This window comes from Scomber japonicus, chromosome 16 (assembly GCF_027409825.1).
Source record: "Scomber japonicus isolate fScoJap1 chromosome 16, fScoJap1.pri, whole genome shotgun sequence".
Classification (NCBI taxonomy): domain Eukaryota; kingdom Metazoa; phylum Chordata; class Actinopteri; order Scombriformes; family Scombridae; genus Scomber; species Scomber japonicus.
This window is the reverse complement of record NC_070593.1, coordinates 7804294-7818829: the sequence shown is the minus strand read 5'-3', so window position 1 is coordinate 7818829 and position 14536 is coordinate 7804294. Positions and strand designations below refer to the sequence as shown.

Here is a 14536-nt window from a genome sequence, read left to right as displayed (position 1 = left end):
TCATAAATTGTTGATCAAGGTAAAAATGAGGGATGTATGTATTTAGGTGATGTAAGCAACAAAGTGCATGAGATTTGAATGGCAAATATGTAGCAGGCCCTGGTGGCATGTGGAAGTTCATTCCTGATTATGATTTGTATTTCTATTTATTTATTTATATAATGTTATTTATTGATTAATTTATCTGATGTTCTATTTTATATTTATTTATTGCATTTGCCTTGATTTTTTTTTTTCTTTTGACACAGTTTACTGGTCCATGATTATTTATTTTTGTCCTCGTGTTCATTTCATGTTATTTTTCTTCTGTTTTGGAACATTTTAAATGATCTTCAGGGGTTTTTTGGGTTTTTTTTTTTTTTTTTTTTTGGTGCAGATTTTACAACTTCTTTAACAAGGGTGCAGAAACTGTTTTACCAATTAGTCGATAAACAGAATAATAGGCTGCAACTATTTAATTAATGCTTTAATTGTTTAAGTCATTCTTTAAAGTAAAAATGCCAAACATTCCTAATAACTTCTCAGCTGTAATAATTTGCTACCTTTCTTTATCTTATGGTAAATTTAATGTTTTTTGGGTGTTGGAGGTGTTGTCTGGGGGAGAACATGCAATTTAATGACGACAAACTGAGCTTTAAGAAAATTGTAATGGGCATTTTTCACCATTTCCTGACATCTTGTAGACTGAACAGTTAACTGATTGATCAAGATAATAACAGATTAATCAATAATGAAAAATAGTAATTAATCGCAGCTCTAATTTGAACAGTCAGCTGGGTTTTGCACATTGCTTATATTTTGTTTTCCACATTTTTCATGTGTTTGTCTCGGCCAGACTGAGGTTAAATATTATTTTCAAGTAATTTTTACTATTTATTTTCACCTGCTGCACAGTGCATCTCACATCCAAAATGTTTAGGGAGGAACATTTGCTGTCAGAGGTGATTAAATGAACTATCAACCTAGCAGGTAAAAACAAAGAATTATTTGAAGATAATAAATAGAAACACTCTCTGACTCGGGTCTGAATGCCTGTTCCTCTCAGTTCATTTTCAAATGTCAAGTGACCTCTCAGCCTGGACTACTGCATCCTCTGAGATTTGATCTCACTTTAACCAAAGTGTGACCTGATATTCATGCAAATGTGAATGCTCTCTGTCTGAGGACTGTGCGGGATGTGATCGTGCTCGATGTACACAGTGTTTCAACTAAGGGTGCTAGTTGAAGGTGTAGCCAAGGTGTCATTATCTGTTTTGAAATGTTACCACGAATAAGCTGATCTTACTGTCGCTGATGGACATTGTTTCAGGTTTGAAATGATACTGTTATTGACTGACTTGTATTTGCACTGGAACACACTGATTTGAGTAAAATCATAGTAAATAATCCAACCAGGTCGCCATTTCTTCTCCTCTCTGTCCTCAAATGATGCCCTGTCAATGTCCTGAATCAAAGGGTCTCTAATCAATATAATAACAATGCATCAAATGACTAAAAGTAGCTTGAGCAGTTTCTCAAAGTTCTCATTCATCTCTTTGTTTTGATTTTCCAGCCTATAACTTCACTGATTAAGGTTCACTCTCACTCTCTCACAGCTGTTTTCAGCTAAATAGCTCTGATTGACACACAGTGCACTACCTGCTCAGCACCTTGCCCCAGTTACTCTCTAATGTACTAACACAATGTTAATGATCTGTTTCTACAAAAGATAATTACCCTGTGATATTTGACTCAGAATCAGATGGCTTTATTTATCCCAGAAGGGTATTTCAGCTCTGCAGCTTAGATAGATGAAAAGAAAGCTCGAAGGCAAGCAGCAGCATGTCAGAGACAGCAGGACAGCACATGGATATAAAGCACAAAGCAGCAGACACATCCTGGCACCCTCAGGTCGCCCCGTATGTACAGTCTTACACGAGGAACCAGGCCAAAAGCAAACAAAGCCTAAATAATTCACATAAGTTTAAAGGAGTGAAGCATTCATTCATTCAAGCTTTTTTTTAAACCTAGAGAAACACCACGATTCTGAACGTATGTCCACAAAGAACATCTGGATGAGAAACTTTTTTCTGCTGCAAGATAAAAATCTGTTTTCCCTATTTTTATTTGACTTGGATGTTTGAGCTTCTCTGTGCAGAATGATGAATGTGCAGAGTTTGACACATTCATCTGCTGAAAGTGGAAAGTTTCTCTGTGCTCATTGAAAATCAGAGTTTGAGGCGTTGTACTCACAAACATGATTTGTGACACCATGACTAGTTCCGAAGCCAATCGCGGTCCATTGTGATGCTTCTCAAGTGTGATTTAGAAACACAGAGCTTCCGGTGAACATAAAACATGGAATCGACTTTTCAGTAAAGTCAGAGAAATCTTGCATCCAGCAACTCATAAAATGAAAAACATTTGCATATTCAGGATTCAGGATCAACTCAATATGTGACTAAGGATGTTATTTTAAGAACTCTGAAGTCTAAAGGGGATTTTTAACCCATTTCACATCTCTGTCTTTTGATCCTGGTAACCAGCCGGCTGCCATCTTGGTTTGGATAAGAAAACTGTCTTTATCATGCAGTGAACAGAATATTTTATCCCCAGGTAGTTTGAGTAGTCATTGCCAGATAAATGTCTTTCTGAGGAACAGATGGTTAAGACTGTAACATGAATGTAGCTACTTCTAATACATAAAAAGGCACAAACTGGGACTGCCTGCTACAAAAATGGCAGCCAGACAAAAGCTACAGTAGATGGTGGAGACGGACCTGAAAGGAGAGTGAATATTCGGCTTAAATTTGCCAAGGGACCAAAAACTCCAAATGCTAATAATCTGTATCTGCTTGATATGAGATGAGGTCAAAGTTCACCATATCAACTTGAAAGGTCATGTGTCAGTGTTGTTTTTACAGCTGCCTTCAAAGTGACCGAACAAAATCAGTTATCCTTCACTTTTAAATAATTATCTGTGTTAAATCAGGAGGTTTTCTGCCTCATTACGTAATATTCTGCAAAAGCAACTCCATGACCCTGCTTAATAATACCGGAGCCTCACCATGGCAACGACCAAGACAAAAAGGTATGAAAATCATTTCAATCGGCTTTGAATCACTTGTTTATTTACACATGTGCTTTCATCAGCATTTTTCCAAAGACTTTTTATATATCTTAAGAGGAACATTTTAGGAAAAATGAAAATTATAACTTGAAAGGAAGTCCACTGCTGCAGCACAACAACAACAAAACAAAAAAAAACTCCAATCAATAGACACATTTATTACACGCATACCTTTACAGTAAAACATACAGTATTTTTATTGAAACAGTAAAATGCTGTGAATGAAGTGCTTTGTTTTGGCATTAATAAACAAAACACAAATAGCTGGCCTCTCCCTTTATATTTTCTTATGATTTCTATAAAGTAGCCTATTTACATTTTGTGATATGTCTCTTTAAGTTCATACTGGAATTAGCAACCATGTGCTCATGATGTCCTGCCCAAGTCTTAAGAGTTTAAAAACCTTCTTCCTGAAAGCACCTTTTGTTCAGATATTATCAAGAGTATAAAAAAAATCTTGATCTTTAGTAGTAGTAACTTTTTAAAATCAAAAAGTATGGTTACAGAAATGTAGGTGGCTGTTACTCATTTACTCTCCGTGCGACTCCAAAGACATCTTGTGCGAGGGCAGGTGTTAATTTACACACTTAAGCTCGCCTGCAGACTTGCTTGATTCACTCTGTTGGACTTTGTTGCTCCTGTCTGTATCACAAGTGTTGGCCTGTATGTGCAATGTTTGGACTGGCAGTGCATCAGATTGTAATGGTTAAAAACGTACTCGGGATGGATCTATACTAGGTAAGTTTGGCGGTTTTTTGGAGACGGGAACTCAGTATCGGGTACAATTCTTCTTCTTCTTTTTTTTTTAAATGCTTCAAGCACACAGTGGTAAAGTTCAATCACATAACTGGCAACCAGATGCTGTGCAAGGCAAAAGCAAACAAACATCGATTCACACCAAGACCTCTGACTCGTGGTGCGTAAGGTCTGGGTGGCACACAGTAGGGCAGAGATTTTTTGACGGGTGAGAAGTCAGCTGACAGCCAGTGCTTATGTCGCCTCTTTCTTTTCCCTTTGGGCATTCCGGCGAATCTTCATCTCTGTCAGCTGGATGTAGCGGATGACATTGGTGTCTGGAAAACAAAGACAGGAAAAAGGCTGATTTATTTCCTGCTCAGAACAGGAAACAGTTGCATTAATACTAAAAACACAGCTCAGTGGTACGTTTAATAATTTGAAATGGCTGAGGGAAATATTGTGGAAATATTTTGAAAACGGTGGAGAAACTTGTTTTTGTTTCCATGTATTTAAAGCTTATACTGATGGGTTATGAAAGGGTCAACCGGGGCCGACACTGGCAAACAATTATATCATCGATCAAATTCAATATACTGTAAACATTACCCCAGTTTACAACAACAACAGGTGAACAATGACAACGGCAAATAGATCTGAATTCAAAAGAGCCACAAGATACACTAGTAAAACACGAGTGAGGGGGCCTTAAGTTTAGAATATTTTCTAATGTTGAGAATGAATTTCATGCTCATATTTAAAGGTCAACATAAAGACTTCCAAAAGCTGAATATATATCAGTCACTTAAAAAACAAATACATGCACCATACCACTATGAAGGAGTCCATGTCACAAATGTTATTCTTTTACTCTCTAAAATAATGCAATTAAAGTGACAAGTTCAGTTTTGCTCAGCTTCTCATAGCATATGTTTCCCAAATTGAGGCTTCAGGACCACTGCAGGTCCCTGATGGATTTCTAGATGGTCCTCAGTAAATGAGAACAAGTTCAATTTCACTCTGTAGCAACACGGAGCAAAGGAAGGAGCTATAAAACATATTATGTTAATCAGAAGTTTCACTGTCATGTCACCACCAACTCTTGTACTCTTTTCCAGTCTGCCAGTCACTAGCCAGCTATTACCATCCTGTCCAGCAGTAGTCCCCGGTGTTTTCCACTTTTAAGTCATTACCTGACTTCGGTGCCTACCTGCACACCTGTTCCCAATTCCCTAATCAGCTCCTCGGCATATAAACCTGCCCCCCTTTCCTTTTCTACAGCTCCCTGCCAGCTCATCTATAGACGAATGTGGGTTGTAGATGAAAGTAAATCTGATGCCGTTTCTGGACTGCGCTGTTATAAACTGCTCCAATAATAAACTTAAACTTCAGAGGAAGTAAAGGACAGCAAAAGCCACAATCCTCTGTCCCATGAAATCAATAATACTCTCATAATCTCCATTAAATCCTCATGTTTCGATAGCGTTCAGCGTTGCGGGCTGATCGGCCTCCCTGGGTGTGATGTCTTGCTGTCTTGCCAGCTGGGTACTCTCTTAAAGCCGTGATTCCTGGCTGATATTCTACTTTTGACAGTCCCCTATAATTCTGATTTTTATTTCTATTATTCTTTACTTTAGACTGAAATGCAAGAAATCATAGAGTTTGATCATTTATAAAAAATAATCTAGCAAGTAATCCCTGCTGGGTATAAGCTCCTCCACCCAACACACCTTCACATCCACACTGTGAAGTCAGACAGAGGCAGTGCAGTGTTATTTGTTGTCTTCTTATGCTCTGTGATAGCACTGCACATAAATTAGCAGCCAGATTTGCCTAAAGGCTCTTTCCACTGAACACATTTTGACATGTCACTGTTGTAATAAGAGCGTGTAAATAATCAAATCAGTGATGGATGATTTGCATTCATCTGCTTCAGTTTCAGGGTCTTGGTATTGCTTGTTCACTGTCATACTGTCATACTGTCATGTCTTGCTGGGACTCTTTAACCTTTGTGTCGTCCTCCTGGGTAGCTTCCTCCATCCCCCTTCCTTCCTTCCTCCCTTCCTCCCTCCATCCCTCCCTCCCTACTTCTCTCTTTCTTTCCTCCCCCTACCTTCCTCCCTTCCTTCTTTCCTCTGTCCTTCTTTCCTTCCTTCCTCCCTTCCTCTTTTCCTTTCTCCCTCCCTCCTTCCTTCTTTCCTCCTTCCCTCCTTCCTTCCTTGCTCCCTCCCTCCTTCCTTCTTTCCTCCTTCCCTCCTTTCCTTCCTTCCTTCCTTCCTTCCTTCCTTCTTTCCTCCATCTTTCCTTTCTCACCCCCTTCCTTCCTTCCTCCCTTCCGTCCTTCCTTCCTTGACGCAAGGACAACAGGAGGGTTAATATAACAGAGCCATTGTTAAAGTCGGTAGTAACACCTGTGCTTTATCTACTATACAGTCAAAGTCTTACTGTACCATAGTAGATATTTGATTTGTCTGCCTGTCTTGACTCACTACCTGTTAACTAACATATTTCCTCTCCGCTTTGAAGCACTGACGTAGTATTTTTACTTTTACCTTACTTGTCTGTTTTGAGTCTTTTATCTTCACTTGCTCCAAGAGGGTCGACGCTACACCTCCACATGTCTGAGATAGAGCTGCGGTCGACAATGATTTTTACATCTATCATTTTCTGTGATTAAAGCTACTACATGCAGAATTTGTTTTACTTGACTGTACCTTGTCCCAAATTATTCTGGAAATTCGGTGCAGTATGTGTTGTATTGGTAAATCATCTTAGCGTCCAAATGGGTCAAATTCAAAGATATCTTGTCTGTCATTTTCTAATTGTGCACATAGTGGTTTTAATCGATTCATGATTTATCCCCGATTTAAACGTCCATCACAAGTTAAATCCAATCTACAGACAAATATTCAGTAATGATATGAAACAGGAAAAAGCCAAGTAGCTCTTCTTCACATTTGTGTAACTAGAACCAGATTATGTTTTGTGTTTTTTAGTTGACAAATACCAAAATATAACTAGAGTACATTTTCTGACTAATTGTTTCATGACTAGATTCTTTAGCAGGACAACACGCCACAACACAAACAGATGTGATCCTCTCAGCACAACAAATCAAACGTTTTCTATTGGATGATCTGCGAGACCTCAACCTGGAAACATTTGGCAGCCTACATGCAAATCTGTCAGTGTGGGAAACAGAAATGTGCAGCGTGACTGAGAAGACTTGTTGAGATACATGGAGCTGAGTCTGTGAGTATACTGACCTGATGGCTCCTGTTTGTGTGACTCCTTCAGGTAGTACAGGGCCTTCTGGAAGTCACCTAGGTGGTAATAGGCCACACCGGATCGGTACAGAGCTTTGAAGTTCTTTCCCTCCTTGTGTAGCACTTTCAGACAGTACTCCTTCACTCGCTCATAGTTCACCAGCTCCATTTGCAAAAGGCAAGCTTAGAGAGAGAGAGAGAGAGAGAGAGAGAGAGAGAGAGAGAGAGAGAGAGGAGTAGTTACTGATAACGCCTCATGAGCTGATGTTCAAGGGGCACCAGAATACAATGAAATCTTTCCTTCACTCTTCAAGAAAAAAGCAAATATATTGAAGGAATTTGCTTGAGGGGTGAACAAATACACCATCATATCAAAAGGAAAAGTGAGGGCACAAACAATGGGGTAACCCTGAGAATGACTCATACGCTTTATGAATCATTCATGAGCTGTGGAGTATTCCCAGAATCTTTCTCTGTAGAAAAGAGGACAGATTAAGTGTAGAGTGTGAATGTGTGTGTGTGTGTGTGTGTGTGTGTGTAGTGTAATATGTGTGTAATATGTGTGTAATGTGTAATAGAAAACGTCTCTTACCGGCCAAGCTGTTGTAACACTCCAGCTCTGCATTCTCCATGGCCCCCTTCTGCTCATCTGTCAGCGGGCTGGACTTACTGATGGTGGGCAGGAGGGGGGACGGAGGCTTGGAGCTGGTGTCCGGATCCCCCAGAACCCTGCACAGCCCCTTGATCTCCAGCAGAGCGCGGTGATACTTGCCAATCGCCTCTCGGTACTTCTTATCCTTGTAACACTGGGTGCCTTGGCACTTGAAGTCCAGCGCACGCCTCACGACGTCGGCTGGTTCGTTGTGGGAAGGCTGTTTGAGCATCGACCCACCATGATGCCTCTGCTGCTGGAGCTGCTGCTGGTATCTGGCATCTCTGCTCCGGCTGCTGCTGCTGCTGCTGGGAGGCTGAGCGCACTGCTGGAGCCTCGGGGAGCCGCCGCCGCCGTTGTCTGTGTGGTTGCCTCTGCCTCCTTCCACCCTGGAGCTGCCGTCGTGCCCAGCTTGGATCACGTTCATTTTCGTCGTTGTTTTTCTCTGTACCCGCCCCGACACCGGGCTCTAATTTAGCTGGGAGATTTGGGGGCTCCTTCACTGCATCCTCTCGGCCGTATAGTTGCGTCTTTTGCCTGGCCAGCAGTGTCGCAGCTACGTCTTCTCTTTGCGCAACCCTGAGATGCGCGCTCCTCTGTTGTAGCCTATTCTCGTATTTTTCCTCCCAGACCAGCCGATTGGTCGATAAATACAGGACCAGTGTGGTCCTATGGGGGTCCTTCAGCAGGAAGAGCAGAGGTTTGATTTTATTATCAGTTCATCTGGAAATAACTTCATTATCAATTTGTTTAATAACTGGGTATACTGTTTTATTTCAAACCAAACTGGACAAACAGTTATTTCTATATTGATGATGTGGGTGATGTTTTTATTATTATTAGGCCTATTAATGGTATGATCTCATACGTGATTAAAAATGAGACAGACCTTGATATATATCTTGCACTTATTGTATTGTTGTTGATTTACCATAATAAAATGATTAAAACATCTTTCTAATTGGGCCCTCGTTTAATTACATGTCTCTGTGACATCCATGCAAATTCTCGATGGGAGTGATCATTCACGTCTTCTTTTCTCTTAAATATTCATCTCAGTCTCTCGGTTTTATCTCAAATTGGAGGAATGCAGTCCTGTCGGTCATTTCCACTCAGATGTGTCAGATAAACATCATCCAGCTTGTTGTCTCTCGCCCGAGCAGTCTGCTTTCTCTACCCTGACTGCTCGCTTTCTGCGCAGCCAGTTTGGACAGACACATGACGAGCTACAGCCCCTAATGACAGGCTATGATGTCATCCAAACTGGGGTTTATGCAGGTTAAAAAGCGGCCAGGAGCCCACATTATGAGGGGGATGAAGGCAGTGAAGTGATGAATAAGGTCGCCCCTTTCTGGCACTGTGTGTGTGTGTGTGTGTGTGTGTCTGTGTGTGTGTGTGTGTGTGTGTGTGTGTGTGTGTGTGTGTGTGTGTGTGTGTGTGTGTGTGTGTGTGCAGCTTGTTATTCAGCATGCTTAAATCCATCTGTTCTGTCACATTCTCAGGGAAGTGAACTCAGCTGTCTGGGTGTGTCTCTGGTATTTCAGCTCTCTGGAGCAAATGTTGCATGCTGACCATTAAAGAGGGCCAGGAGGACAGCTATTAAATATGACTGGTTATTAAAAGTATGTTTGGTTTTTTGCTTATTGTTTTTTTTGTTTTCTTTTGTTTTGTTTTTTCATATCAAAGGAGCGTGGTAGGTGTACGGTTGTTGTCAAGAAAGATGCACACAAAAACATATACAATATTCAGACACAATATAGACACATTAAGTACAACAAACACATTGTGAGATAATTATGACATTTTGCATTTGTGTGTATTTTGTAGTTTAATACCGACTTAATTTGTGCCTTTTTGTTATTTTTATTATTGACAAAAAACGTTTATATTTACACATTGTACCGTAACCGTATAAATTCTGGGTACATATGACAAATACAAAGAAAAGTAAACGTACATGTAAAAGAAAATGTACACATTACAACTAGAAATTAACGCTGTAAGGGAAATATATAAAGATTTTTAACATAGCACAATGTCTTAGAGTTTTAATTGCTTTTGCTCTTAGGGAGGATTGAATTGAATGAATGTATTGTTTGATCTCATTGCTGAATTCAATAAATCATGTCAATTTACAGGTATAATTTGGCCATTCTAATAATAATAAGATTTATCATGAACAAATGTGTGTTATTTTCCATTAGACCAAACAATAAATTCTTCCAAATTAAATTAAAACGTTCATCGGTATTTTTTTAACCCTAATTTGTGCGTTTCACTCCAATGTAACTAATTAAAGACGTCATCAAAGTACGACCCGAACCACATCAGCTGATTACGTAATCATTGCGAGACGTTTTGTTTACATCATGGCGGCGGTGGATTTCAGAGGTAACCAAATTGAATCCCTGTTGTATTATTTCAGTCAAAGATTAATATTTTTCATGATTTTTTTGTTTGACCATATGTGATAAGTTAACGAGTGGTTTCGTATATTTAACCCTGTGTGATAAAATGAATCTGCTATGAAGACTTTTGTCTTAGCAGCTAACTAGCAGCTAACTAGCAGCGGTTAGCATCTCGGCTAACTAACCAACTAACTAACTAACTAGCTTGTTATATTTCCAGGATGGGCTCATTTCATTTGTACAAACACATGCAAATCTAAATGCATGAAGCACAGTTACGTTAAATGCGGGCTGAGGAAGATTTTTTACATAACATAACTGCAAATATCCGATTCGGCTAGCTAGCTAAAATAATGTCTTCTAATGTTAGTGAATTTCATTAATGACAGAGGAGAGAATAACAACCAATAATCCCTCTATTAGAGTCTGTCGGTGTTGATTATTTTTGATGCTTTCATTCATTGATTGGTAAACATTTAGTAGCCACTGCTGCTGAAGTACTGGCAGCACTTAAATACTTCATTTTTAGCCCCAGATTGTGTCTTTAGTGTCTCAGTGTTACTGTTAACTTACTGACAGTTCATTATTATATTAATAAGAGAGGCACACATATGAACAGTCAATGCTCTTTCTGTTTGCAGATTTATTAGCAGAAATTAAATGCAACTTTTGTCTTGATGGCATTATAGATTGATGTATTTACAGAATATTGCCACACGTTTAAAGCAGGAATGCATAAGATAAGATAAGATATTCTTTCATTAGTCCCACAGTGGGGAAATGTACTTAGAGAGCTGCAATGATTAGTCTACTGATTTGTTAGTTATAGTAGTTATACCTGTGATTAGTCAATTAATCAGTTATTACTTGTTAGCTATTTTGATAGTTGGGTAATTGTTTTAGTCATTTTTAAGCAAAACGGACAAAGCTGTGCTGTTCCAGTTTCTCAGACTTGTGGAATTGAAGCTTTTTGTAGCTGTAAACAATAACAGACTAAATATCTTTGAGTTTGTTGGACAATACAAACAATTTGAAGATGTCATCTTGGTTTGAGGCTTAAATACATAAAAACCAACAACATAGTCAAGAAACAATGAGAACATAGTTCCTTAGCCAATAATTAGAGGGAGCTAAACCAAACTAAAGTAAGCTGAAACCTAACTCTATCAAAATAAGGTTTAGTCAGTCAAGTTTTCCAAAGTCCTGCAGCCCTGAAGGCCTAATTGAAACCACCTTGTCTTTTTCTCTTTGTTGCATCAAAGTGACATTATTCAATGCGTTAAAAGTGTTCATTATAATAGTACTGAAATCAGCCTGATCTCATTTAATGTTGACTCCTTGGTCAATTTGCAGACAACCTTCTTGGGATTTCCTGGGTGGATAGCGGCTGGGTGCCTATTCTTAACCCTGGAAATGTGCTGGACTATTTCTCTGAGAGGAGCAACCCCTTTTATGATCGAACCTGTAATAATGAGGTAGTGAAGATGCAGCGGCTCACTCTGGAGCATCTGAAGTAAGTTCATCGTACGCAGGGGGATTTGTTGGGATTTTGCAAATAGTTATATCTAAATAAAGATGATGTGATGGGTGGCAAGGCGAGTAATACAGGTGCAGGGGTTATTGTCAGAAAACAGCTATTCTGGTGAAGTGCTGTTGAGCCAGACAGTTCCTACCAGCTCCATCTGAGCTTGACTTCTCACTGCAATTTACATGCAAGGACTAAGTGTCAGAGAAAACAATGAGCAGCATTTGTCAGAAGAAAATACTGAATGTAAGATGATGTAAGAAGATTTGTGGCAATTAATCAATGTGTGTGCCTTCTACTGAACAATAAAACCAAATACAACAAGACCAGACATGTATTCTCTGTTATATCATTGAGTTCCATGCCAAACTAAATGCAAACATTGTTTATGTCTCATTTTCAGTCAGATGGTGGGAGTGGAGTACATCCTTCTTCATGCTCAGGAGCCAATTCTTTATATAATCCGTAAACAGCAGAGGCAGTCACCGTCACAAGGTCAGTGGCATCTAAAGAATTTAGTTGTGGTATTTTGGTCAGTCAGTGGACAACATCCACAGCATGTATATAATATATCACAAGTATCAGCAGTTGTCATTGTTACTATAAATACGCTACGAGATATTTTACTTAAATAAAAGGGGAAATATTTTAATGGAGTATTAGTTGTTCACCTGGTTACTGGAGTCCTCTGTATTATTATCTAGCAGAGTAAATGTTGTCACAGGTTACAAAACATTCAAGTGTTATATTAATTTTGTTAAAACACCATTTATTGGATTTGTAATCAGCCCTGCATTAATGGCTTACTGTCATAAAGTAACAAATGTTTACACACACAAATATAATCTTACATGACTGTTTCTTTCCACTCTCTAGTGATTCCTCTGGCTGACTACTACATCATAGCTGGAGTGGTTTATCAGGCTCCAGATCTGGGAACAGTAATCAGCTCCAGAGTGGTGAGAATTTCTAATGTGGTCTTTATGATACATTTAAAACAATAAAAGTTTATTAAAGGGAGATTCAGGTGTGTGAAACTGAAGACATGTGAATAATATCTATTTCAGCTTTCTGCTGTCCATGGAATCCAGTCAGCGTTTGATGAGTCCATGTCGTACTGTCGCTATCACCCATCCAAAGGATACTGGTGGCATTTCAAAGACCAGGAGGAGAGAGGTTAGGTTTTTGGCACTTTGTTTCAACTGTGTCATACTGAGTACATCATGGTAGTAACAATATTATACCAAATTAATCAAATACGGAGTAGTACAAGAGCCTGAGACGCAATCCTGGAATATTTATCACAGCAATAGCCAGTTGAAGTTGATTTAGGCAAAATGTGATTAACAGAATGCTTTGTTTTCTCCACAGAAAAAGCCAAACCTAAGTCTAAGAAGAAAGAGGAGCCTAGTTCACTGTTTCAGAGGCACCGTGTGGACACACTCCTTATGGACCTCAGGTCAAAATTTCCGCCAACCTTCTACCAGGTACGTGTCATACTGACTCTGAATTATTAATGTACAATCTTCTCAGTCTTTTTGCTGGAATCTTTCCTAGAAAAATTATTATTTCATGTTGATATGAGGTGTTCTGATTTTTTCTTTCTTCCTGCAATTTCAGCCTAAGCCTGGCGAGAAGCCTATTCCAGGTATGATCTTGATAGTTATAACCTCTAATTACATCACAAACCTAATGTGTATACATTTGGCTTAAATATGTAATTTTCAATGTGGCTTGTGTTCATATTTCAATGTAAATGTAAAAGAAACAGAAGCCCAACACCCCCAAATTCCATGAGTTTTCCATTAATTTTATATTCCTGTCTTATAGTTGAGGTGAAGAAGGAACCGGAGCCTCCTACAGAAACTGTCAAACAAGAGGAGAGGGAGCCAGCCACGAAGTCCTCCGCTCCAGCTCCACCAAGCAAGCCGCCCCCAGAGAAGCGAGCAAGGCTACAGTGACAGCTGTCTCTTTCACACTCCTGGAGCAACGCAGTGAACAGTCCTACAGCACTAACATGAAGAACAGTTGAAAATTGTGAGAATTTCTGTTCGGTTTCTACAATTGGAAGATCGTCTGCCACTCCGCTCATCTGATCACTTTACAGGATGCTAAGAATGAACTGGCACAAAACGTGTCAGTTGCCCCTCTCGGTGCCAGGACTACTTTTACACTGTAACCTTAGTCTGGTGCATTTGATAGGCTGGCATCATGAACATTTCAAGCAGCTGTAGTACGAACAGGGGTTAACAGCCTGATGTCAGCAGGCATTTTACACTGTAGTGTACAGTGTACACTAAGGATGCGTTTTTTTTGATGATCAGCTGACATCAGCATCAGTGTCGATTTACTGGTGACATCAGCGTTATGTGTGTGTTGTGGCAACTTTGGAGGACAGCTTCATTCCCACTCTGCTTTTACAGGAAGATGTGTCATAGTGCATCATCTCATTGGAAAGGCGGAGAGCTTCCTGGCATGAGTGCCCTTATTTGATTATATACACTTTCAACTGTTTTTTGAAAGGAATTCTCTACTTTAATATCTTGTTTTGTTTGTATGTTTTTGTATTAAAAGTATCAGCTACTGTATCCTGATGTGTTTTATTTTGGCAAGTAACAGTCTTCAGTTTTCCTTGGTTGGTTTTCACATCCTCTGAGCAAAATCATCTCAAATCTCTCTATCATCTTAAATGTAAGTGAGATCATTTTGATAACTCATCACTTCAGGGACAAAATACGTGTGCTTTACTGTTTTCTAAGCACCTTTAAATACAGTTTAAAGCATGCTGGCCTTTTGTATAATTACCTTCACATCTAGATGGATTCATCGAATCATATTCAA

General features: G+C 39.3%; 2 protein-coding genes across 2 annotated transcripts; one reads left to right on the top strand and one right to left on the bottom strand.

Moving 5' to 3' along the window:
• Positions 1-3088: 3088 nt before the first annotated feature.
• Positions 3089-8720, bottom strand: LOC128375255 (tetratricopeptide repeat protein 9A). The gene is made up of 3 exons (XM_053335557.1): positions 7703-8720; positions 7111-7293; positions 3089-4182 (listed from the first exon to the last, which is right to left on the bottom strand). The coding sequence occupies exons 1-3, from the start codon at positions 8187-8189 to the stop codon at positions 4100-4102; spliced, it is 753 nt and encodes a 250-aa protein (XP_053191532.1). The 5' UTR covers positions 8190-8720; the 3' UTR covers positions 3089-4099.
• A 1405-nt stretch (positions 8721-10125) lies between these two features.
• med6 (mediator complex subunit 6) lies at positions 10126-14283 on the top strand. Its single transcript, XM_053335672.1, has 8 exons — positions 10126-10153; positions 11524-11683; positions 12099-12190; positions 12572-12654; positions 12763-12871; positions 13067-13182; positions 13316-13343; positions 13526-14283. Exons 1-8 carry the CDS (start codon positions 10132-10134, stop codon positions 13654-13656), a joined length of 741 nt encoding a protein of 246 aa, XP_053191647.1. The 5' UTR covers positions 10126-10131; the 3' UTR covers positions 13657-14283.
• Positions 14284-14536: the final 253 nt, after the last annotated feature.

Coding starts and splice junctions, on each gene's coding strand:
- med6 (XM_053335672.1), top strand. CDS start 10,132: ATGGCGGCGGTGGATTTCAGAG. Junction 10,154..11,523: donor GGCGGCGGTGGATTTCAGAG/GTAACCAAATTG, acceptor GTCAATTTGCAG/ACAACCTTCTTGGGATTTCC. Junction 12,191..12,571: donor GAGGCAGTCACCGTCACAAG/GTCAGTGGCATC, acceptor TCCACTCTCTAG/TGATTCCTCTGGCTGACTAC.
- LOC128375255 (XM_053335557.1), bottom strand. CDS start 8,189: ATGAACGTGATCCAAGCTGGGCACGACGGCAGCTCCAGGGTGGAAGGA. Junction 7,294..7,702: donor GTGTTACAACAGCTTGGCCG/GTAAGAGACGTT, acceptor TCTCTCTCTAAG/CTTGCCTTTTGCAAATGGAG. Junction 4,183..7,110: donor ACACAAACAGGAGCCATCAG/GTCAGTATACTC, acceptor TTTGTTTTCCAG/ACACCAATGTCATCCGCTAC.